The sequence below is a fragment of the Lynx canadensis genome, chromosome A2 (assembly GCF_007474595.2).
Source record: "Lynx canadensis isolate LIC74 chromosome A2, mLynCan4.pri.v2, whole genome shotgun sequence".
In the NCBI taxonomy this organism is placed as follows: domain Eukaryota; kingdom Metazoa; phylum Chordata; class Mammalia; order Carnivora; family Felidae; genus Lynx; species Lynx canadensis.
In genome coordinates this window covers 126250331-126275855 of record NC_044304.2, presented here as the reverse complement: position 1 = coordinate 126275855, position 25525 = coordinate 126250331, and the positions used below count along the sequence as shown (strand labels likewise).

The 25525-nt window shown below is 39.0% G+C and overlaps 1 protein-coding gene across 1 annotated transcript in view; it reads left to right on the top strand.

The window, feature by feature from the left end:
- Nucleotides 1-25525, top strand: part of KIAA0895 (KIAA0895 ortholog) — a 73311-nt gene that overhangs the window by 7732 nt on the left and 40054 nt on the right. Inside the window, exon 3 of the mRNA XM_030308227.1 lies at nt 18834-19528. Within this exon, the coding sequence (XP_030164087.1) occupies nt 18834-19528 (695 nt within the window). The remainder of the gene's footprint in view (nt 1-18833; nt 19529-25525) is intronic.

Here is a 25525-nt window from a genome sequence, read left to right as displayed (position 1 = left end):
TTTACCTCCCAAACACTTCAAAATTTCTCTTCGCATACTACTTTTAGACTATGATTCTTTTACTCTTTCATTAATTCACAAATTGACACATTTGGGCATTTGTGACATCCACCTTCACTTCCCACTTCCCTGCTTCTTGCAGTTGGACACCATCCTGGTCTTCCTCGGCACCATTCATGCCTGACATGTAATAGGCCCTCAAGAAATGTTTGCTGATGAACCTTCAGTGATTACAGTCTCCTACACCCTGACCTCACCGTTCCTCAGACCTTCCAACTGTACTGATGTCCTCTTCTCCTCTGCTCATCTATCCCATGTATGGCCACACATGGATGTTAATCAACACTTGGAAGTGCTCCATCTCTAAGATTTCAAACCCCAAAGCTGGCCTCCTGATTGTAATCTTGAATCTTTACCTCTTCTCTACTGCTGCTCACTCTTGCTAACCCTGCAAGCCCTCCTAACCCTAACCTTCAGTCCATTCTCCTTTTCCAACTTTTGGTCACATTTAAAATGTTACAGCTCATGCTTTGTATTGGCCCTGACCTTCCACCTTGCCCTTTTCTATGAAGCCCCCTGCTCAGTAGTTTTGCTTAATCAATTCTTAAAAGGAGGCTTAGTGAAAAGGGAGTTTTAAAAAAAGATAAGAGCTGGCAGGGATCACCTAATTCAGCCCCTTAAAATAGTACATGAGGAAACAAGAAGATTGTGACTAGTCTAAGATTTCTAGAACCTATTATTGGCCCTTTCCAGGTCTCTCCCCCAAACATCGCCTAGCCCCCTTTGTGTTTTATCTGTTCCCTACCCAGCCAGTCCCCAAGGGGAACCATTTCAATACCATTTTCCTTGGGCCCTTGTCCTTCTTGCTGCATCTAATTTGCCAATTTCTAACCTTCTATTTTTTTCTGTTATTCTTGGCTTGCTGAGCATTGAGCCATTTCAAATCTATCCCAAGTAACTGGATGTTTCATGTTCTCACAATTCTTTCATTCTTATCCACTTGAATACCTATCAAATTTTCTATCGGTTTCCCACGCCACTCTTTTAACTCTGCAAAAGAGTTTACTACTCACTTTGCTTAATGTTTAGAGCCAAGGAAAGTGCTTAAAAAATAGAAAACTCTCACTCACTTGCTGTTTCCTGAACATAACCCTACTCTGCTACATCCCTTGTTTCTCACCTTGATCCTGCTACTGAAATGCTCCCACAATACCTTTGGATATCTATATGAGGCCAGCTGAATATCATGTCTTCTAAGATTCCCCACCCAACCTACAGTGAGGTCATTTTCTACAGTGGTACTCAATTTGCACCACTTTATTTTGATACAATTTCAGACTTAAAGTTTCAAAAGTTTTATACATTTACACATAGAAAAAAGTAGAAGAATTCCAGGATGCCTTTCAACTAGATTCTTAATATATTAAAATTTTACTACATTTGCTTTATTCTCATTCCCTCTCTTTCTCTCTCCCTCTCTCTGTACATGCACACATACACATACACCCACACACATATTTACATATATACATACATAATCTGAAGTATTTAGGGGTAAAAGGGCATCATGTCTGCCAGCTAATCTTAAACAGGTCAGAAAAAACACTTGTATACACACATATATACAGATATTGTTGTATAGTTATGTATATATTACTCTGTGTGTATATGTGTATATACGTATATTTGGAAAAAAGAAACAAAAACAGAAAACCTTTGTTGGATCCCTTCCTCTGCTCCACAACTAGATGACTAAGAACTCTAAATTCTAGCTTGAGCTCTCCTATCTGCCTACACACACTCCTTCGGTAATTTCTTCAGTCCCATTGATTTAAAATGCTGCCCCTATACTGATCGCTCCCAGATTTATTTCTTTAGCATAAGCTCTTCCCTGAGCTCTGAGCTCTAATATCCAACCACCTATTTGCAATCTTGACTTGGACTTCTAACTGGCATATTAAATTTAACCAAAATAGAATTCCCCACTAAACCTGTTTTTTCCCTAATTTTCTTCATTTCCATACATGATACTACTATCCACTCAGTTGCTCAAGCCAAAAACCTAGGAGTCACATTCAATTCCTCCTTCCTCTCCTCCCCACAAAGTCAGCCTGCGGATCAACTCCTCTATGTGCTGGGTCTCCTACTTCTTTCCCTTTTTACAGCTTTCATTTCCACTCTAAGTCACCAGCACCCTCATTTGGCCCACTGTAAGTCTCCTATCTTGTTTTCTCACTTCCATTCTCAACCTCTTATCCATTGTCCTCAGAATAATCAGTGCAATCTTTAAAAACAAATAAGCCATATTATGTCACTGCCCTGTTTAAAATGAACCAGTGGCTTCTGATTGCACTTAGAATAAAGTCCAAATTCCTTATGCTGGCCCCTGCCTACTTCTGAGATCTTTTCTTCTAACACTTTCCCCCAGCTCGCTGGACTCCAGTCATGCTGACCTTCATGTAGTTCCAGGATCATGGCAAGATCATTGCCATCTCAGGGCTTTTGCATTTACAATTCCCTCCATTTAGAATGCTTGTCTCTCCCACCCACCTCACCCTACCCCTGCCAAATTTACTATGGCTGACTCTTCTCCTTCAGATCTCAGCTCAAAAGTCTTTTCCTCAAGAGGTTTTTCCTGACACCCCCCTTACAAGTCACCATCTAGCATACTTTCCTGATTTACTGTACTTCATAGCACCTATCTGTATCTGTAATCACACATTTGTTAATTTGATTCTTGTTTGTTTCTCCCACTATAACATATGTTCCCAGAGAACCGAGACTCTTACCACAGCACCCTTGATGTATGTGCTCAAAGACTGGCTGATGTATGTACATCATGTTCACATATGTATGTATGCACTATGAGTAAGTTCTCTCAGGGTAGGTACTGTGTTCTTTTCATCATCTTTTTTGCCTTGTATATAGGAGACACTTACATATCTGTGAAAGGATTAAACTAATGCACATCTTGTTTTTTTCAAAATATAATTAACATAGGCAATTTTTTTTGTCTGTTTAAAAAATATCCCTCCTCCCCCAATCACTAACAACAAAACATCCTATCAAAATAATCAGTGTTTCTCAGGATTTTTCTGCTCTTCTATTTTCACTGAGGTGAAAAGGAAGAGGAGGTTTCACAGAGCATTCTTTGATTTGTCTCCCACTTAAGGCTTTTCATTCTCCTGAAAAAGACATACTGAAAACATTCCATTCTCTCAAAACAGACATCCTGAAAGTAATCAAGTGCCACTCAAAAAAATTTTGTTTGTTTTATTTGTTTTTGAGAGAGAGAGAGAGAGAGAGAGAGAGAGAGCAAGCATGGGAGGGACAGAGAGAGAGGGAGACACAGAATCTGAAGCAGGCTCCAGGCTCCAAGCTGACAGCGGAGAATCTGGCGCGGGGCTTGAACTCACAAACCGTGAGATTATGACCTGAGCCGAAGTCGACTGCTTAACCGACTGAGCCACCCAGGCACCCCACCAAATTTTTTTTAGAGTCACAGAAACTATTTGTTGGATTTTTTTTTTCCTTTTATGAGTCAAGGAACATTATTTACAGCTTGCCCTGAGGCTTCTGTTAATGTTTGTTAAGGATGGGGTGTTGCAATTAGAGTCGCTCTGTTCTCCTATAAAAGCAAACTGCTGCAGAATAACTTTCCTCAACTGCTATATTTTCAGTGACACAGAATGTTATAAATTGTTTCCAATAAACAGGAAGGAAAGGGGCACCTGGGTGGCTTAGTCAGTTAAGTGTCAGACTTGGGCTCAGGTCATGAACTCAAGCCCAGCATCAGGGTTTGTGCTAACAGCTCAGAGCCTGGAGCCTGCTTCAGATTCTGTGTCTCCCTCTCTTTGCCCCTCCCTGGCTCATGCTCTGTCTTTATCTCTGGCTCTCTCTCTCTCAAAAATAAATAAACATAAAGAAAAAAATTTTTAAACAGGAATAAAAGTCAAAAGTATTTTCTACAAGCTTCTCTTCCCCCCTTTTTGAAGTCTCCTCTATAATTTAAGTGAGGGGCACCTGGGTGACTCAATCAGTGAAACGTCCAACTTTGGCTCAGGTCATGATCTCACAGTTCCTGAGTTCAAGCCTTGCATTGGGCTCTGCCCTGACAGTGCAAAGCCTGCTTCAAACCTTCTATCCTCTCTTCTTTCCTCCCTCTCCCTTTGCCCCTCCCCCGCTTGTGCTCTCTCTCTCTCTCTCTCTCTCTTTTTAAAAAATTAAAAATAAAATTTAAGTGAATACATGTGATTTGAATGTTTTAATTTATTTTAGCTACTGAGATAACTTTTTAAGAAATTAAACCTTTTCTCAGTTTCAAGCATAACATATACTTGATCAGCTCTCACCAAAACGAACCTTTCCTGTAGAAAAGGAAGATGAAATAGAGTTGTCTTTCCACTAGCATTTGCAATACTTATTAATTAGCAGCTTTCTCCAGTTGTCCCCATCTCTCTTTTCCTTTTTCTTGGTCTTTACTACACAGCTCCACCATTCAAGGTAAATGATCAAATGTATTCTAAGTCTCTAAAAAGGAAGGTATTGATCTTTTTTCTAAAACCAAAACAAAAATGATCCTCTCTTATTACAGAGATATTTTGGCTGACTTTTTTTATTCAGTAACTCTATCGATTATGAATAGTTTACTCTGTAGCATGTACATGGATATACAGATTAACATTTGAGTTAAATAAAAGTTGCTATTAAATAAGAAAAATATAAGCTTTTTCCATAACAAAAATCTTAGCACACACAAAAGAATAATATTTCTATCAAAATTGCTATTTTTCCATCATTTTCATATCTAAGACCTGAATGGAAGTCATCATTAAAGATAGTGATCAAAATGATTCACAATATAATATTGGTAGTGTATGTAAAAATGACTATAAACGTAAAATGAAGAATAATGTTATGGTAGGATAACTACAATGACATCCTTGGCTAACATTGGAAAACCTTAGTTTAGTCAAACTTTATAAAGAGGGGAAGTGTATCCTTAAATATAAGTTATTAAAGGCAGTTTTAATAAATTATTAACTTTATTTTGCTGTCAGTGCTTTGAAAATGGAGTAGTAACTGATAATCACATCAATCCTTTTGTCTCAATATTAACGGTTTATATAGAAACGGATATAAAGAAAGTTTCTCAGAAAGATGGAATTGTTCATTGTTCTGTCGGATATGTAAAAACAATGCTGACTCAAAAGCAGCCAAGTGGACAGCTGCAGATGCTGTACCCAATGGAAATACTAAGCAGGCATAGCACAAATCAATAATTAACAAAGCAGATGCACAAAGCTTGATGAGGATGAATAATTGCATAGGCAGGAATGGTAAAAGGAGCTGATAACAGTACTAGTTTTGTAAGAAATTAGATAAATTCTTTGTATTCACAAATTTGTTAGCAAGAGGACTTCAATGCCTAATGGTACACAAAGAATATCTTTTCAGAATGGTTTGATTAAATTGATATGCACCTTTAATAACAGTTATCACTAAAAGTATTTAGAAATCAAAATTACCCACAAGAAAATATTGGTAGGGTGAACATAAAAATAATTTTAAAAGTAAAGAATGAAATAATGTAGGTGTGCGAACTACAGGAGCATCATCAAATTGCTTATTTGGGGAATGCTTAAGTTCAATGGAATGTTGAAGAGGGAGGTATACATTTATTGTACATCTTTTCTAACTTTAGTTTGTGTGTGTGTGTGTGTGTGTGTGTGTGTGTGTGTGTAAACCCTTTCCTAACTAGTCAGTAATTTTCTTGAGGATAAGTATCATGTTTTATAATGTAGTCTAAAAGCACTAAGCTCAATGCTTTATGTATAAATAAATACCTGTAGAATGAATAAAATAACATATCTTGATTTCTTCAAAATGTAATGGATATGGACAATATGATTAAGCATGCTTTAGTAAAAGCATTCAGAGTAAATTCTTTACGTAGATGCTGAATATGTGACTTGGAAACATCTTTTAGGAGTCTTTATGTTTCTGAGAAATTAGTTCTTAAATTGCAGTGACTTTAATAGATACATTTTATAGCAAACTTGAAAAGCATGTGTCAGAGTTTTAGGTACATAAGGAATTCAGGTTTTTAAGGTTCATTTATAGGCTTTTTCCTTGGGACATATGTTGAAAGAATAACTGCCCTTGTGAATGCAAGGAGTCATTGCTCAAAACTGTTTCAAGTGCTTTAAACTGAAGATTAATTCTTTTTTTTTTAATGTTTAGTTATTTTTGAGGGCGGGGGGTGGGGGGTAGAGGCACAGAGAGAGGGAGAGAAAGAATCCCAAATAGGCTCTGCACTGTCAGCATAGAACCCAATGTGGGGCTTGGTCTGACAACCTGTGAAATCTTGACCTGAGCCAAAATCAAGAGTCAGTCACTTTACCAACTGACCCACCCAGGCACCCCTGAAAATGTATTCTTTATTCAGATGCCTGTTTTATATCATTCTATTTTCTTTATCATTGAAAATACATACTTTCTATTAGCTACTTATTCATTGATTCACAGATATTTATTGAGTATCTATTGTGTACCAGGTACTATTCTAGATGCCAGGAATATAGCAGTGAGGTAGCAAAAATCACTGTATTTATGGAAATTTTATTCTAGGAGTGGAGACAGACAATGGAGATAAATCAGTAACCTATGCAATAAGTTAGTGTTTGGTACTAAAGGGAAAAAATATAGCAGAGAAGTATGGAAGAAAATCTGAGAAGGAAGTGGGATTTTAAATTGAGTGGCAGGAAAGGCCTCACCGAGAAGTGACATTTGGATTAAGTCCTGAAGGAGGTGAAGGAGCTAGTCCTTTGGCTGCTTGGGGAAAGAGCATTCCAGGCAGGGGAAATCCCAAGTTACATAAGTCTTGAGGTGAAAGAGTGTTTGGCATAGTTGAGAAATATCAAGGAGGTCAGCGTGTCTGGACAAGACCAAGGCGGAGTGTGGTGGGACATGAGATCAAAGAGATGACGGAAGGCTAGGTCATAAAGGACCTCATAGGAAAGAGAGGAAGCCATTGAAGTGTTTTGCACAGAGTGGTGACATCTGACTTTTTAACAGGACCACACTGGCCACTGAAGAGGGCAAGGGTGGAAATAACAGAGATCATTTATAGTTATGGCTATAATCCAACAAGAGATGGTGGTGGCTTGAACCAGAATGGTGGCAGGGGTTATAATGAGAAATGACTGGATTCCAGATATATTTTGAAGACAGTATTCACAGGATTTTCAGACAATATAATGTGAGGTTATCTACTACTTGTGATAGTTCAAATGTCCACTGTTCACTCCTAATTGCTAAAAAAGATACAAATTCTCACACGTTCTCTGTTATTTCTAGATTATGATGTTAACATAACTTTTCTTTTGTTCCTGGGTTTGAAAACACATGTCAGCTACTTGTGTCCTGTCTCAACCTTGAGAAAGGGTGAAGAGAAAATGTGGCTCAGAAATTTGAAAGTGCCAACACTATCCTGTGAGCTCCTCCTAGACTGTAAGCTCTGTGAGACCTATGTCATTTACCTTATGTCCTCCAGGCCTGCCTCAGAACCTTGCACACATCAGGCTCTCAAAAAATGTTGAATGGTATACTCTCTACATTTCCCAAGGAATAACAAAGCGAAGGACAACATCCAGCCGTATCAATTGCACAATCATAAATTAAAATTTGTATTTTTAGTATTAAGGACATTATTCTGGGATATTCAACTTGGAAATACTGAACACCGTTCAATCTAAAGTTGTTTTAGCTTTTCCGAACCTTTTAACTAAAGGGCAGAGAAGACTGGCTTTGCGATACACAGCTGGGCTGTCATATTACACCGCCTCTCAGTTGTGAAGCTACCGCAGCATTAAGCCCTCTTGAACAGGGCACAAACGTCTTCTCTACAAGAATAATCAGACACAATGCACGTACACCAGCAGCCGAAGAACCAAGTCTGTCCTGGGGCTTAGCCCACAAATCTCCGGGGCCACGGGCCTGCGCAGTGCTCGCTGGGCGTTGTAGTTTCCTTCCCTCCTCTTTCTTCCTGCGAACTCGGCCGCCGTTGCGCCAGCGCCCCAAGTGGAGGGCAAGCTCTGTGAAGCGCAGCGTACGCCGCGGCGCGGAGCGTTTCCTAGCAACGGGGGAGCGGCAACGTCACGGCGGTGGGTTCTTAGCGCAGCTGCCCCTTGTAAAGCCGCTGTGTGTACCTTCCAGCACCTGCGGTCTGCAGGGAGCGCTTCTCACAGCCTGGTGCGCACGTCTTCGTCGGTCCTTGTCCGCTTTATCCTGCCCCAGGACGCGGAGAGCAGCCTGCCGCCGCGACCCCTCCTCTGAGGTCCCGGCCCGAGGCTAGAGGCAGTCCGGCCGGTTCTCGCCGGCCCTCAACCCCCGCGCCCCTGGAGCCAGCCAGCCGCCCGCGGCCTCGGCGGGACGATGCTGGAGTCCATTCGCGTGACGGGTGAGTGCCCGGAAGGGCTGGCCCCTGGGCTGGCGGTGGCGGACAGTGTCCTCTCGGCTCCTGGCGACGGGTGTGAGGCGACTCGGGGCCCCGGTCGCCCCGGAGGCCGAGGAAACGGCTTGAGTGGGCTCCGCGCGCGGCCGGGGCGCTCAACCCGGCGCCCGGAACAAGTGCGTGGCGCGCAGGAGGTGCTCAGCAAAATTCGCGGAGGGAAGACAGAAAAACGGTCCCTTTTCCTTTTGTCGCTTATTATCAGTAAGCACGTGCCATGGAATCTAGGGAAGTGAATCATAATCGACAGATTACTCATCCTACAAATGTGCGCTGTAAATAAGCCATTTCAAAGCATATTAGCTATGTAGTTAGGCATTATAGTGTACTGGCGTCTAATTTTCTAGAATGTTCAGAAAAATCAGAGCTAAGCAAAAGAACACATTCCAGTATATGAGTATTTATACAGTGTTTATTTCTCTCTGGTTTTTTTTTTTTTCCTGTGCTTTTATTTTTAAGTCAGAACGTTTTGGGTTAATACTATTAATAGGTCACTTTATGGCATGTATGATTCTAAGCAGAAGAAATGGGTGTTCAGACCCCAGGTCAGAAAATTTACTTGCCTTTTATATTATTTAAAAAATAGATATTGATGTTAATCATTTAAATATTAGCTTACGTATTAGAAGAGTTCCCTAGGACATTATTCTGCCTTTAATTGTCTGTAACATTTCTGCCAGACAGGGTTTTTGGTAGTCCAGTTATCATGACGAACAACAGTAAAGGGAAATGCTTAATCTGCAAACTAGTGTCAAGGCCAGAATTTTTTAGTTTCAGGCACTGCAGTACCAAACAGACTATTTTTAAATCCTAAAGTTTTAGAGTTTAGACTAGTTTTTAAATTCTAAAACTGAATTCCAGTGAAAATACTTGTGGTCTTAATTTTATGCTGTTTTATTTCATGATTCATGTTACAAAATATGGAGCTGATTTTGTACTTTATCTCATTGTTATTTGTGTTGACAGGAAGCAACTTAAATTGGCATTAGTTTTTTAAATGTAATTTGATGCAGATACTATTTTTTCACCTTAAAATACAGTGAAAAATTTGAAAGTTACTTAAAAATACCATACCTTCTTTTTGGGAGCAGGTACTGGATACCCTCCGTCGCCCACACACCCAGTTGTGACAACCAAAAATGCCACCAGACATTGTCAAGTGTTCCCTGGAGGGCAAAATTACCCCCCCTTTCCCACTGAAAATCACTGCCTTGCAGAAAAATACAGTTTGATTTTGTCAAAGTGAGGGTTATTAGATACTGATTTAGAAATAATATCAATTATGATAATTTCCCCAAAGCAAAACAATCATTGTAGAGAGAGAATACCATTATGATATTAGTATTAGAAAGTGGGCATTCAGTCAGAATACCACTTAGATCCAGCTAAATGGATCTCCTGCTTTTCACTGTGCAGAGTTGGAAGTTTGAGGAGAGATACTTTAAGAAATAGTAGACTGATTCCTCTTGCCTCAACTCCCTTTCTGTGATTTAGTGGCAGAAATCAATCCAATTGTACGTGTTGCATACCCGGAGATAGATTATTCTGCAGTGAATTTCTATAGTTCAGTAAGAACTAAAACAGCCATTTGAGAAGTAGAGCATCAAATTTACAGCCCCTTTAGAAATAATTGACCGGGTTATTTTTCAAAATAGTTTTTTTTTTTTTAAAGCTTATTTATTTTGAGAGAGAGTGCACAAGTGGGGAAGGGGCAGAGAGAGAGGGAGAGAGAGAATCCCAAGCAGGCTGCACACCACCAGTGCAGAGCTCAACGCAGGGCTCGAACTCACAAATTGCAAGATCATGACCTGAGCCAAAATCTGACGCTTAACTAACTGAGTTACTCAGGTGCCTCTCAAAATAGTTTTTATATGGTACCTGACTAGTTAAAACAATAGTTCCAGAACCCTAATGCAAACATTTTCACTAACATACCAGAAAGCCCAATTGAGACAACTAGAAACTTTATGAAGAGAATGTAGCTGAAAACATGACCCCTTTTTCCCTTGCTGTCCTCTCAGTACTTATTGATACCTAAGAAGCCATCTTCTTCTGGTGGTTTTTAATCTCAGGATGGAAGCAATTACTTAAATATTTCTGAAATCTCTTCCTCTATGATATCTTACTCACTTTTGACTTACTAGTCATGACTTAATATAATTAAATATAACATTCTGATAGAGCTGCCGACTGGAGGAACAAAATAAGAAAGCTGTGTATGCTGTTTGAAATGGAATCAAATCAGAAAAGGGTTTTTTTGCCTACTTTCAGCTTTTTAAAGATAGTTTATTGTACTAAAGCCACTAAAATGTTGATTCTAGAATATAGAAGTAATTACTGTTAAATTTACCTTGGAAATCCAAATTTAATGATTCTAAATATTTTCCCATTTACATTATTCCATGGAGTATTTCTGTAGGAGCTGAATATAATATTGAATTTAATAACAATACCGATAGTTAACACAGGCTGCTTACTACAGGTTGGCACTGTTCTTAGTACTTCATAGATATTACCATTTTCAATCTTCACACGAATACTGTGAAATATGTATTATTATCCCATTTACAGAAATGGAAACTACAGCACAAAGAAGTTCACTTGGTCAAGGTCACAACTAATAAGCAGCCAAGATTCAAACTGGAGAAGCTCCATTCCAAAGCCCATGTTTTCAACCAGTAGGAAAGGGAGAACACTATTACAGTGACTATATGTTGATTTAAGCCACAGAGTTCAACATGAAGATCTCATTTAACATCAGTGGTGCATTATCTGATAGTTGAATCAAGATGTTTTTAAGCTATTATCACGGACAAATCTGTAAATAATTTTTGCCTGGAAAGATTGTATTTCACTTGACTATAAAATTGTTTTCAAAGTAGAAGACATCTAGCCCATTCAGTGAGTGACAGGAAACTGTAAGAAGCCTTATAAGAGTATGTTAATATATGATTTCCTACTGCCCATATTTTGTATGGTATAAAAGAAGTGTATGGTATAAAAGAAATGAAGCTCCTTTCTAACAAAAGTGAGTGTTTAAAAATACTGGAGACAAAAGTTTTCTTAAGGCCAGTGTTTGGCCATCTGATATGGATACACTTAGGTGCGTAGCTCCTGTTTGTCCTATAGCATTAGGCACCTGCCATTAAAACTTGTCTTCCACAGGGGTGCCTGGGTGGCTCAGTCGGTTAAGCGTCCATCTTCGGCACAGGTCATGATCTCGCGGTCTGTGGGTTCGAGCCCCGTGTCAGACTCTGTGCTGACAGCTCAGAGCCTGGAGCCTGTTTCAGATTCTGTGTCTCCCTCTTTCTCTGACCCTCCCCTGTTCATGCTGTCTCTCTGTGTCTCAAAAATAAATAAACGTTAAAAAAAAATTTTTTTTTTAAAAACTTGTCTTCCACATCACTGGTTGTTTCATTTTTTTCATGTGATCCTGGTATGATTTTTTTCCCTCAACCTTCAGGCATTCAAATCCGGTATCCTTTCGTTTCCTCTCAAATACTGGCTACCTCTCAGGCCATTCTTTCATGAGCAAGTCAGTGAATGAGCAAAACCAAACACAGATGTTTGCCATAATGGGACTTATAATTTCAGTATTGGAGGAGTCCTTCATACAAACAAATGTAAAACTACAACTGTGACAGGTGCTTCAAAGAACCTTCCAGAGGAGGTTTCCGGAACAAGTGGTATTTGAACTAAAGGATGAGTGGGAATTAATCTGATGGGAAGAAGCACTCTCCAAACATAGGGGACAGTGTATGAAGAGGTGTTGTGTCTGAAGAGAGGCTGGTGAGTGTGAGGGATTGACAGAATGAAAGGAAGCTAGAGTGGACTAAGGGCGACATTGTGCATGGAGGCAAGAGAGGCAGGGTGACCTGATGGTAAGTGACATCATATGCCACGGTCAGGAGTTTTGTCTTCATCCTAAGGGGAAAACCATGGGGAACTTCGTTTTCTAGCACATTCACTGTTGTTTCAGATGGTTTTTAAAACGGTTTCTTTTACCACAACCACCATTTTCTGGCATTATAGAATACCCTGCATATTTCTAACTAAAATAATAACACGCAATTCCTGACCAAAGAACAACAGCATCACATTATAAAGAATCATTGTTACTAGTTGAGTAACACTGAAGTACTCCTAACTGGGATTGTGACATTTTTGGGAATCCTGAAGTAAAGTCAATTTTCTCAGTTCCTGAATGACATGAGCAGTGCCTTTTCATCTCCTTTTTTAACTTACAGTTGAGAAACTATATGGGGTTCTGTTGAATTCAGAGATGTTAAAAATAGTAGATTATCTGTTATAAGGCAAATTGGGCAATAAGTATGTCTTCAAAGATACTGATGTTTTCACATATCTTAAAAGATTAAGGTGTGGGGCTCCTGGGTGGCTCAGTTGGTTGAGCGTCCAACTCTTGATCTCTGCTCAGGTCATGATCTCATAGTTCGTGAGTTTGAGCTCTGTGTCGGGCTCTGCGCTGGCAGCAGAGAGCCTGCTTGGCATTCTGTCTCTCCCTGTATCTCTTTCCCCCTCCCTGCAAAAAGATTAAGGTGTAACTTACATTCAGTAAAGTGCACAAGTCTTAAGTGTGTAACCCAATAAATTTGTGCATATGTAACCACTGCCCAGAAGAAGATAGCCTCTTCCTAGGTTATAACCCATCCCTCAATGGTAACCACTATTCTGACTTCTAACACCATAAATTAGATTTGCCTGTTTCTGAACTATGTAAAAATGGAATTATACTGTATGTACTCTTTTGATCTGGCTTCGTTTGCACAGTATTGCCTGTGAGATGCACTGTATTGTTGCTTGCATGCTTAGCTGCTTTTTCATTGCAATGTAGTGTTCTGATATACAGGTTACCATAATTTATTCATTTTTTTCCTATTGATATTATATCATTTAAGTGATGAACAACTACTTGATAAAGTGTTTATCTTGTTTGGGGACTATATTGTTTTGCCTTTTCTTTTGTTTGTAATCAATCTGTTGTCTTATTATGTAAGATTATCCCATATTCTTAGGTTTCATAAATTCTAGTGAACTGTATGAAATTGCCATTTTCTGAGTCAAAATTGGTTGAATGGTATTTTCCACCAGCCATTGTTTCTGGTGATCTAATCTTCCTTTCAGCTGGGGAATCTCATAATTACTGTGAAACCTCACCTCTTCACAGTCATGAAAAACAAAGTTTAGTGAGTCCCTCTCTCTTTCCTTTAGATGAGGAACATGAGGCACTGATGGGCTTAATGATTAGGCTAATATTACAGAGAGGTGATTGAAAGAGCTGAGGATGGAAGCCAGGAATCCTGGTATCCTTTTCACCTGTTCTAGAAACAAATTAAGCTTTCATTGTGTTGGTAATTTCAGTATATTCACAAGTAGGTGATTATACTGAGTATCAATTTTAATGTATTATTATTTCCTTTTTTTCCCCCCCTCAATATGGGTAATCAGGTTGGTATGAATGATTTCTTTGAGCAACAGATTATTTTTGTTTACTCTAAAGTTCTGGTGAAGAAGATTGCTGATGGCTAAAATGTCACATTACATAGTGACTTTTAATATGAGAAAGTAGGACTGGTTGCCTTATTTTCTGAGGGAAAATGAGTACACTTCCCCCAAAGAAGCCTGTGTATGCTTTTTAAAAGTTTGATTTTTCAGGGGCGCCTGGGTGGCTCAGTGGGTTAGATGGCTGACTTCGGCTCAGGTCATGATCTCAACGGTCTGTGAGTTCAAGCCCTGCCTCGGACCCCGTGCTGACAGCTTAGAGCCTGAAGCCTGCTTCAGATTCTCTGTCTCCCTCTCTCTCGGCTCCTCCCCTGCTCACACTCTGTGTTTCTCCCTCCCTCCCTCCCTCCCTCTCTCTCTCTCTCTCTCTCTCTCAAAAATAAGTAAACATTAAAAACTATTTTTCAAGTTTAATTTTTCATTAAAAATAGACCTACCCTGTGACCCAGCAATAGCACTGCTAGGAATTTACCCAAGGGATACAGGAGTACTGATGCATCGGGGCACTTGTACCCCAATGTTGATAGCAGCACTCTCAACAATAGCCAAATTATGGAAAGAGCCTAAATGTCCATCAACTGATGAATGGATAAAGAAATTGTGGTTTATATACACAATGGAGTACTACGTGGCAATGAGAAAGAATGAAATATGGCCCTTTGTAGCAACATGGATGGAACTGGAGAGTGTGATGCTAAGTGAAATAAGCCATACAGAGAAAGACAGATACCATATGGTTTCACTCTTATGTGGATCCTGAGAAACTTAACAGGAACCCATAGGGGAGGGGGAGGAAAAAAGAAAAAAAAAAAAAAAAAAAAAAAGAGGTTAGAGTGGGAGAGAGCCAAAGCATAAGAGACTGTTAAAAACTGAGAACAAACTGAGGGTTGATGGGGGGTGGGAGGGAGGAGAGGGTGGGTGATGGGTATTGAGGAGGGCACCTTTTGGGATGAGCACTGGGTGTTGTATGGAAACCAATTTGACAATAAACTTCATATATTGAAAAAAAATAAAGTTTAATTTTTCAGGAAAAGGAGAAGATGAAATCTTACTGGCCTTTTATGATGTTTTTATGCATGTGTAAAAGTCATTTTTTAAGTAAGCAATAATATTTAAAATTAAAAAACAGTACTTTAGGGTCTCTCATAGTAGTACACTTTAATACAACTGAAATAAGATCAGTGTGATTCTGAGGACTTAATTTATATTCATCATGAGTTATTTGATCACCTGCCCCACTTTTATGAACTTCATGGGGTATCAGCATTTGGCACGATTGGCGTTTTATTAAATAAATACACTATTGGCACTCCCAAACCTTACTCATCAACAGATGGAGCTTAAAATGGACTGGGGCTAATCCTCTCAGGTAGAAAATTAGCAAGTGAGCCGAAATGCTACAACTCCTGGTGGAAAGGGTTCTGTCCTACACACTCTGTCACCTCCCATTGAGTGTTTTTGGCAGATGGTTTAGGACTTTTGTTAAGAATCCTGAAGTGTATAGATTGTTTGAGGTGGAACAAAATTCTGAATTTATTTAAAAAAATGTTTTTAATGTTTATTCATTGTTGAAAAACAGCACAAGCAGCGGTGGGGGGGAGGGGACACAGAATCCAAAGCAGGCTCCAGGCTCCGAGCTGTCAGCACAGAGCCGGATGCAGGGCTTGAACTCACGAACCTTGAGATCATGACCTGAGCTGAAGTTGGATGCTCAAGCGACTGAGCCACCCAGGCACCCCCACAAAATTCTGAATTTAGTGATCACTGATGCCTTATGACAAAACAAAAGAACTCTGAGTTCAGCTCTGTAGTCATATAGCTATTATGTTTTAGGAACCAAAGAAAGCATTTTTAAACTGAATTCATTTTTAAACAAATATACTCAACACAACACACCTGTAATAAACCATCAAAATTGGGAATTATTTAGAATAGTTTTATTCACTGATTTTAATTTGATGTAACTTTCTCCCCTTTTATTATGAAGACCAAAAGAAAAAAGAACCTGATTACCTCCCTTTACCTTCCTGGCTGTGCCTACTTCTCACCTGATTTTCTGTTTGTGATACCCTTATTCTTATTACAGGTTTTTCTTTTTTTCTTTTCCTTTTAGTGTCCATTTCATTCTTCCTTTCCTAATCACCTCTTGTCTCATAAACTTGTGATGTCTTTTTAGGGAAACTGACATTGTTCATGGGCATTTCGGCTACAGCTTGTGCTCTGGTGTTCCTTAGCCTATGTTTGCCAAGCCTGCCCAGTTTGGACTATCGGTTGGCAACATTTAAGTCTGAAACCCCTGAGGGACTGAGACCTACCAGCCTGTAATGAAAGTTGTGTTTGTTCTGTTTATTTTTGGCTGTTTTTTTCCGTTTATTGAATGGCTTCTTTGTGTAATCAACCTTCAACATGACCCTGTATCTAGCTCCTACTTCTCATCTTGTGCATAGAATAGACATTTAGCCTCTGCATATTTTTGCTTTTGTCTTTAAGACACCAGAATTCAAATTTCACATATTGGCCTAGAAAATGTTAACTAGAGGGACTATTACTTTACGTATTTGGATTATTACCCATTTTTGACCTGGTATTTTACCAAATCTTTACCCTAAACTCTATGACTTCTAAGCTTCAAAAACTTACATTTAGGGCAGGGTTTCTCTACCACAGCACTGTTTTAGGATGGATATTTTTGTTGTAGGAGGCTGTGCGACACATTGAAGGATATTTAGCATCATTCTTGGCCTCTACCCACAAGATGCTAGTAGCACCACTCCCTTGTTGTGACAACCAAAATGTCTCCAGACACTGCCATATGCCCCCTGGGGAGCAAAATTGCCTCTGGTTGAGAACCACTGGTTTCCCTGTTATATGTCCACTTCTGCAGTGACTTCATAGAACTGTAGAATGGTCCCAGAACTACAAATATCTGTTTATCTAGAATGGTTGGAGACGACCTGTTTAGGGTTGTGCCATTCATTCGTTTATTCATTTATACAGCGTGCACTAAAAATGTCTAACAGATCCATGCCAGATGTTGGAAAGGAAGAGATGAATAAAACACGGTTCTGGTACCTATCTTAGTACATCAGTGATTCAGATTACCATGTCTCTGTAGATGTTCTGTACAGAGAAAGAAAAGGTACAGTGCTGTGCATATAGCTGACAGCATATAGCTGTTGATAATTGAATGAACGTTATATGTTATATACATAATAACAAGCCTGAACTCTAATTACATACACCCGCTCTCAAATCATTTTGCTGTTTATTACTTTATTGTAATATAACATTGAACAAATGATTTAACATTTCTGAGGATTAAGTGATATAACATGTATAGTTTTCTGTGAAATCCCAAACTCACATAAATGTGTCAACAGATGGTATCTGCCATTATTGTTATTATTATGTATTACTACTCATTGTAGAAAGGATCCCTGAATGTCAAACCTTGAATGAGTGAATGACAGATGTACGTGGATAAAGTTTTTAAAAAATTGAAATAAATTGTTTCTTAGCAAGGCAGGCAGCTGTTCAAGTTGGCTAGCATTGAAGTTGCTTCCGTAGTAGGAGCCAAAGGTTGGGGCTAGAGGCATAAGGGTCCATGAGACTTGGAAAAGAGAATTGAGAGAATCATATGTCATTTGAAAGACTTAAGGAAGGTTTATAAGCATACTTGGCCAGAGGTCATATTTGTAGATAGGACTTGGGCTGGAATCTAGTTCTGGTAAGTAGGATTTAAGACAAATTCAAACGCTTCATCAATTTAGAATTGAATCTGAAAGTTCTTAAGGGTCTAGCCGAAATCTCATGTTTCTCTTCACATTACTTTCTTTCTTCTCTGAACTCTGTATTTTCTGTTTTTGCTTTTAAACTTATACTGTCTTGTATTACTATTCAAATCTTCATAGGCTTGCCTTGCCTTCAGAGCCAGATTGGAAGCTGGTTGAAGGCAGAGACAGTAGATTTATAAAGATGTTTCTCATAACATATGTTTCTCGTAGTGCCTAGTTAGTAGTATTCCATGTATTTGTGGAATGAAACAATGCAGGTCAACACAGTTTTAAAGCAGAGCGCGAGCGTCAGTATATCAGGTGGTTCGCACCTCTTTAAAGCACTGTGAAATCTAAAGGCAAAGCTGACCTTTCCTTAATTTACCATTTGATATTCTTATGTCTAGGTAATAACAGTTACAGTTTTTTTCAGATTTGACAAGAAAAAAAAACTTAATTTTCTTTTAACCTGTAGCCTAGAATTAAGAAAATCAAACAATTGAGTGACATTATGAAAACATGCTTTAACATACACATATCATTTATTTAATTTTAAAAATTGTTGCTGAGATAAATAAGGCAGTGTTGTCCTTCTTTTCCTGATAGCTATCTTTATTTACAGCATCTAATTTCAAGATTGTACTGGCTTTTAAATGCCTTGGGTCTTGCTTTGATATTGGAAATACTATTGAAAATTATATCCTTACTGTGAAATTATAGTCATTGGTAGAGTTGAATATTCAGATTATTTATGTGTATTATCTCACATTGATATTAAACTTTGATCATCTTAATGGCTTCAAGCTGAGAATTTTTAAAATTTAGCATATATATGCTTATATAGAAGTGACAATGTCTAGCATGACCAAAGCTTGGTAATATATTTAATATTTAAAATGTCTTTTCTAAAGATCGTTGCAAAATTGTAAGGTTTACAGAACCTTCAGAGTACTTTTTGTATAATAAGCAATTTGCTTCATCGGGTATCTTTGTTATTTCTTTTGTTTTGATTTTGTTTATTAACACAGAAAAGCTTCACTGGCCTGAGCAAGAACTTGCTAAGAAGTCTGTTCTAAATGCAGAAGAGTCATTGATCACTGACAGCAAAAGAAGCATTTCACATTTATCTACTGGGATACTAAAGGACATTTTCACAACTGGAACCAGTAGTTACAATGTTTTGCTACAGAGCAAAGAGGAGAAAAAACATCATTCACAAAAACAGCCTTCTTCCACCTACTCCAAAAGATGTAGAAAGCCCAGCAAATCTCCTAGTTCTTCTCGTAGTAAAGATCTTCGCAAGATGAAAGCCCCAGTGCCTGTGATGAGCAGTGGTACTTGGTACTGCCTAGAAAGGCAGCCTGGTGTCTTTGTCACTAGTTCAGTGTCGAGTCCTATAAAGTTTACACATGATATCTCTGTTACAGGGAGCAGCATAGTACTGCCGCCTAAACCCAAAAACAAGGTAAAGCGACGCCATTTCTCCACTCTGCCAAAGCCAAAGCCACAGCCTCAGCTGTCTAGAAGTTTTGAAAAGGGAGATGACTTTTCTGGGAAGAAATTTTGTATACTGACTGCTATAAAGCCCACCAACTTGGAGAAAGAAAAACTGAGATTTTTCAAGTCTGACTATACCTACAATCCTCAGTTTGAATATGCAAATCCATCTCTGCCAAGTGTGTTGGCCAAACACAGCAATGCATCTGACCGATTTCTTAAACAGGTAAAATGCTACTTCAGTAATGGTATTTCATTTTTATGTAACTAAAGCAATTATTTACAATCTTATAAAAAGAAAAAAAAAAGAAAAAAAGACTTTAAAAAACATTCCAGTTGTTTATATGTTATAGTTAACTCCCATTCAGTACATGTAAATATGTGATAGGAAAAATCCAGGTGAGTGCCATAGCCTATATGTAAACTACTATGCACTAGTCAGAATCTATGAAGAATCTGTTAGATAGACTTTGTGGCAGGAAGCAGCTATATTTGGAAAAAGCTTAAGATTCTGGTTCTAGGCTTTCATTTGGGAGTTACAGACATGTAGGCCATTAGCCAACCCAGAGACCAGTGTTATGCAGCTCACACTGTGTTTGCATTTTCCATTTGATTTTGAGGGCCTTAGGTAGATCATACAGTCTTTGGTTCCCCTATGCTATTACACTCCCATCTTTTTTAGGCTCCATAGGCATTTTGGAGAGCTAGACTTGATACTTGCCCATGAACTTCTTAATGCTTTGTTGTCATTGTTAATCATTGTCAAATAAATATTTCAGCACTCATTTAAAGAAGAAAATAGTGGAGTTTTAACAATTATTTTCAAGGTTAGAAAATCATGATGTGAAGGATATGAGCAACACTTTCGATATTGCTCCATTTAGACATGTGGCACATAGTTTTGTGTATTATGAGGCTTAAAAAACTTTGAAATCCTTAACTTTTTGAGGAGAAATTGGCTGATGTTTATCTGAAAGGCATAGTGTTGAGATGATAAAGGCAGACTACCTTTGGTTGAATTAACTTTCTACACGCTTTTATAATACATGAGGTTCAACTTGGCTTTGTGAGTGATTGAAAATCTGTTTGTAGGCTAGGTGAAACTGCGTGGTTCCATTTGCCTGTGGTGTGTGCCCTATTTTAGCATTTTTGCTATAATACAGTTCCTTGGACTTGTGGCCAGCAGATTTTTGTTGCAATAAATGACGGAATCTGACAAGCCTTTTGAAGCCATTATGTAAAGCTTATTTTAGGATTATAATAATTTTAGTTTTGCTATTTATTTTCCTTTATTAGAAGAAACTTTTTCAACTGCTTCTCTAGATTTTTAATGGGCACTTTTTATTTAGAAGTGCTGAGATTGTACTAAATACTAATAAGGGCAACTATTGTCTTTATTCCTGTTTTGGCAGTCATTTTGTGATTTTTATTTCGGACATTGCAATCAACTGAATAGGGATTTCACTCATTTAAAATTTATGATAATTATGAAAATGCTATTTGCTTTTTTCCCCATTAGTGCTGAAAGAGATGGCTGAGATTTACCTACCAATATTCTTTAATTTGGTGTCCTACCCTAAACCCTACCAATTGGGAAAGAGATTTCCCACCATTGGATCAAAATGAGTGTTCTCTCATTTCCCTGGAAGACAGGAAGATCAGCTGCTCCACAGATTGAGAACTGACACTGCTTGGCCTGTGGCTTTACAGTCTTTATTTTAACCCAATTCCGGCTTGAGGAGATAAACCTATACTTGGGTTGCTCGAGTAAATAGCACCAGCAATCCTACTGGCTGTACTTCAAAGGCCACCCTTTGGGAGAATGCTGTCAACAAATGCCTAGTGTACTGTTTAAACCACTTTAATTGAATAAAAGGGATTCATTAGAACAAGGCCTCCATAAAATTTGCTTAAATTCCTATTTAGCATCTGAGTGGATTATGACATGATGTCATACATCCTTCCCCGCCCCCAGCTGTGAAGCAAAAACATAGCTTCAGAGCTAGTCTCGGGATTCAGAAACATGCTACACAAGGGGACCAGGATAGCCAAGTCACCTGATGGTCTCTGGCCTCTACCCTCAAGGCCTTGTCGACCCCTAGCAGATAGTCAGGATCTGAATCCTTCAATGGAAGGCAGTCTGCACTGTTGTTGGAGTGACCATGGTCCTCTCCAGTGCACACATTGGCAGAACAGTGCTAAACTTTCCATGCACAAGGTAAGTCTATCAGAATGGAACCAAAGCAGTGCTCAAGCTCTGGTCAGTCTCAGTTGATTGTCCCATCAATGTCCAGGAGTTCCAGGATGCAGGTTTTTGTGATCTAAGCATTAGGTCCCCCAGGAGACAGGTCCGTGAGGTGGTTCATGGGGTCTAGCATAGGCTATTGGACTTGAATATAATTCCAGGTGGAGCCTGCTGAACCCTGCTCACCCTCTTGCTGACAGCCATGGTGGCCCTCAGCTTCCCAACCCTTGAGTATTTTTAAACTTGACAGAAACTGAGAATATCTGTTTTGTGTGGCTCTGGACCTTTGCAGGAAGGAGTGCAGTGCTTCCTGGGAGTTGAAGAAGGGATCTGGGGTGAGAGAATGCTGAAAGCTGTTAAGGGTCAGGTGCATCCTCACCAGCGGCTTAGAAGTGGCTCCTCAGTGGCGCCCTCATACAGCAAAACTGGCAGCCAGTGCACTTTTTGTCCTACTTCCTGGGGGCTGACTGCCCCTGGGAAACCTAGATACCAAATCCATTTGGCTTTGCACTGTGCACTTTGTTGAGTAAGATTGGAAGTGAGAGATGAGAAGAGTCTTCAGGGTAGTAATAAGAGTCCTTGAACTATTTTCAGTATTTCCAGCAAGTCAAATGGAAATTATATATTTACATGATAAAGCCAATGGACAACTTAAGTGACTTGTTTTCTACCTCTGGCTGGAATCCTATCTCAGTGTAGATCCAGGCTAGCTCATGCTAACTAGAGGTTCTGATTAGTAGAGTGATATTTAATAACATTGGGAAAATAAGTCAACTTTTGTTTGGCTAGATAAGATAACGGTTGAATTATTTTCGTATGTATTAATAAAACTGGAGCAGTGGGGATAATTAGTGGTTGGCAAATGGGTCGCTTTTGTATGAGAGAAAGAAGGCTTTGGGGTATCAGGTAAAGACCTTTGGACGAGGCTCCTCTGGCTGTCAGGGAAGAAAAATTAAAGGTAGGTGTGCAAAAGCAGTTGATAGCAGGCCTGATACCACTGACTTAGAAAGGTCTGCTTGCAACGTTGGCCTTAGTCTGAGAACTTGACTGGTAAACAGTTGACTGAAATAAAACTTGCCTTAAATGGTAAGAGTAGTTTGCTGTGCCTGAGTTGTGCAAAGTGTTTATATTGGACACCTCTTTTCCTTTTGAGAGTCTGGAATTTTAGAACATGGTAGGCATAGGGGTGCTTCTGTACTAGTTCCCAATTAAAACCTTGGGTGCTGATCTGTAACAAGTTTCCTTGGTAGACCACTCTTTACCTGTTCTTAGAACTCAGTTGCTGGAGAAGTTACTTGCATCCTTTGTGACTTCATTTGGAGAGGACTCTTAGAAGCTTGCTTCTGGTTTCCTTCAGACTTTCCTAGATGTAAGAGATGGGGACTGGTGGGCTTAAGTTGATCTCTTAAAGGCATTTATTTACATTCATATTTTAGAAAAGAAGAAGAAAAAAACTCTGTATTCAAATGAAACATCTGTTTGGGCTGCTGTATTTGCTGTCAGTTTGAGATTCCTGGTCAGTTGTAAGGCCTGCTCTCTGATAGCTTTGTAAAGGTCCATTGTGTTACATTACTATTCACAAATTGAGCCTGGGCCCTATATTCATATAATATTTACCATAAGCATGGGGTTCTTTGGCATTGTAATACTTTCTAATACTTTTTAGTTGTATGATATTTGTACAGAAGGCCAAGTAAATTAAGTGTATAGTAAGTTAGAAATTTTGCCTTGAGGGTAGCAGGGGAAGAGCGAACAAAAACATTTGTTCTCCATATACTTGTATTATTATGAAATTGTTGACATTGCCCTTTTATTTAAGGACCCTTGCTCCATTAAAATTGCTTTGAAATTTAAGGACAAAGTCACATGAACCATCAATGTGTGACAGATTATAACTAGCATTGATAGACTACTTAATATTTGCTTGTTACTCTGATTGCTTAGTACTTTATAGCTGTTACCATTTTTAGTTCCTCACATGAGGTGCAATACTTGTAGTTTTACCAGTTGAAAAAAATGACGTAGAGAAGTGTAGTAACTTTCCTGAGGTCACATATAGTAAGGTGCAGAACCAGGAGTCTGTTTCAAGTGCTGCTGACTTCCACACAATGGCATGTTGGAAAACCAGCTCTCAGTGTCCATGATGTAAATATGAATACTTCCACCATGATCAGTTTCAAGCAGTGTAACATGAACTGCTTGCAAATTAATAAAAATTCAGTCCTCACAAGCCAGAATGATGGGGCTCCAGCACACCACTGTTTCACAGCATGGTTTTAGCCTGGCTGTCCCTTTGCCACCCCCAGCACCCAAAGGGCACCAGATGGAAAGATCCTCTCACTTTGCTGGCAAGGATCCATGCCTCTGGCAGAAGCTAATTATGAGGACATTGAAGATATTTTTTCCTCTTTATGATATATACTTGTGTAATAGTGATTTTGCTGGTTTTTTTAGAACTGTGAGACAAAAGTATCTCCCAGTAAGGGCACCCATCGTCCTCTTTTAGTTATGACTTCAGTCTCAACTCAATACAGTGTTAATGAATGCCTTAGGAAGACTGGGAAGGGCTCCCCAGACAGGCTATCCACAACATTATAGGTGTTGATTTCTCTCTTCCTGACCTTGTGGCTCTGCCAGGGAACAAAGCAGCAACATCCCTTCCAGTAAGGCTCTGTACTACTTCTCTTTTACTATTGTCCTGACTGTTGCATTTCATCTGTTCCCTTTCTGCTTCAGGTGGAGTATACATAATCCAGAATTGATAAGTGTTAAAATAAAATTACTTAAGTGTCTTCAAATGAAAAAAATAATGGAAAATAGTGTAAGGGGTGCCTGGTGGCTCAGTCAGTTAAGCATCTGATTCTCGATTTCGGCTCAGGTCGTGGTCTCACAGTTTGTGAGACCGAGCCTTGCATGGGGCTCTGCACTGACAGCACAGAGCCTTCTTGGGATTCTCTCTCTCCCTCTCTCTTTCTACCCCATCCCCTGCTCTCTTTCTCTCTCTCAAGATAAATACATAAAATACATTAATTTAATCCATAAATTAAAAAATTAAAAAATAGTTTTCAAAAATTCCTTCTACAATTGAAATACTGTATCCAGTGTTTTCCTATTCCTAAGACTTTATATATTTCAAAAGAACTATTTGTAAGGGTAGTTATTGATTACCCATATTAATGGAAGGAAGCATTTATATGAATTAGTTAAAATAGGAAGATATTCCCTGCTCTCTCTCTGTGGAATAGTTCTCATGAAGGCAGCTACCACCTTTGCTTTCCTACTGAGGATGGTGCTACACCAGCCATGAGTAATTCACTAGTGTCTGTAGTAAGTAGTAAACGCAGTAGTAGAAAAAAGCCACAAACAGTGGCATGAAGTAGAGATAGAAGCAATGCTTAAAATCAAACATCTAAGTAAAAATAAAGCACTGAATTGATTTATAAAGAAAGAAAGAAAGCTTTTGAACCTCTGATTTGGTTATAGACATCTTGCATCATAACCTCTGGGGGAAAAGATGAACTTGGGAAAGACAGGGAAATAAGTATTAAGGAATGTTAGTCTGGATAAAGAACAGACGTTAAAGGCTTGCAATTACTGGAAGAAATGTACAGATAAGTTTGCAAAGTATTGAGATGTCAAAAACATACAATAAAACATATTTATGTTTCTATTGTAGTATGCCAAAGTACTCCATAGATGTGTACTTGTTAATCTTTACGATACCTTAAGATATAACCCTTTCAACCAATAGCAGAATGGATTTTAGCTGTTTGTAAGAATTACTATGTTAAATAAAAGGTTTGTCAGACATTTAAATGTAACTAAGAAATTGGAGAATTGCCTTCTTTTAAAAATATTCCTTGGGGCGCCTGGGTGGCGCAGTCGGTTAAGCGTCCGACTTCAGCCAGGTCACGATCTCGCGGTCCGTGAGTTCGAGCCCCGCGTCGGGCTCTGGGCTGATGGCTCAGAGCCTGGAGC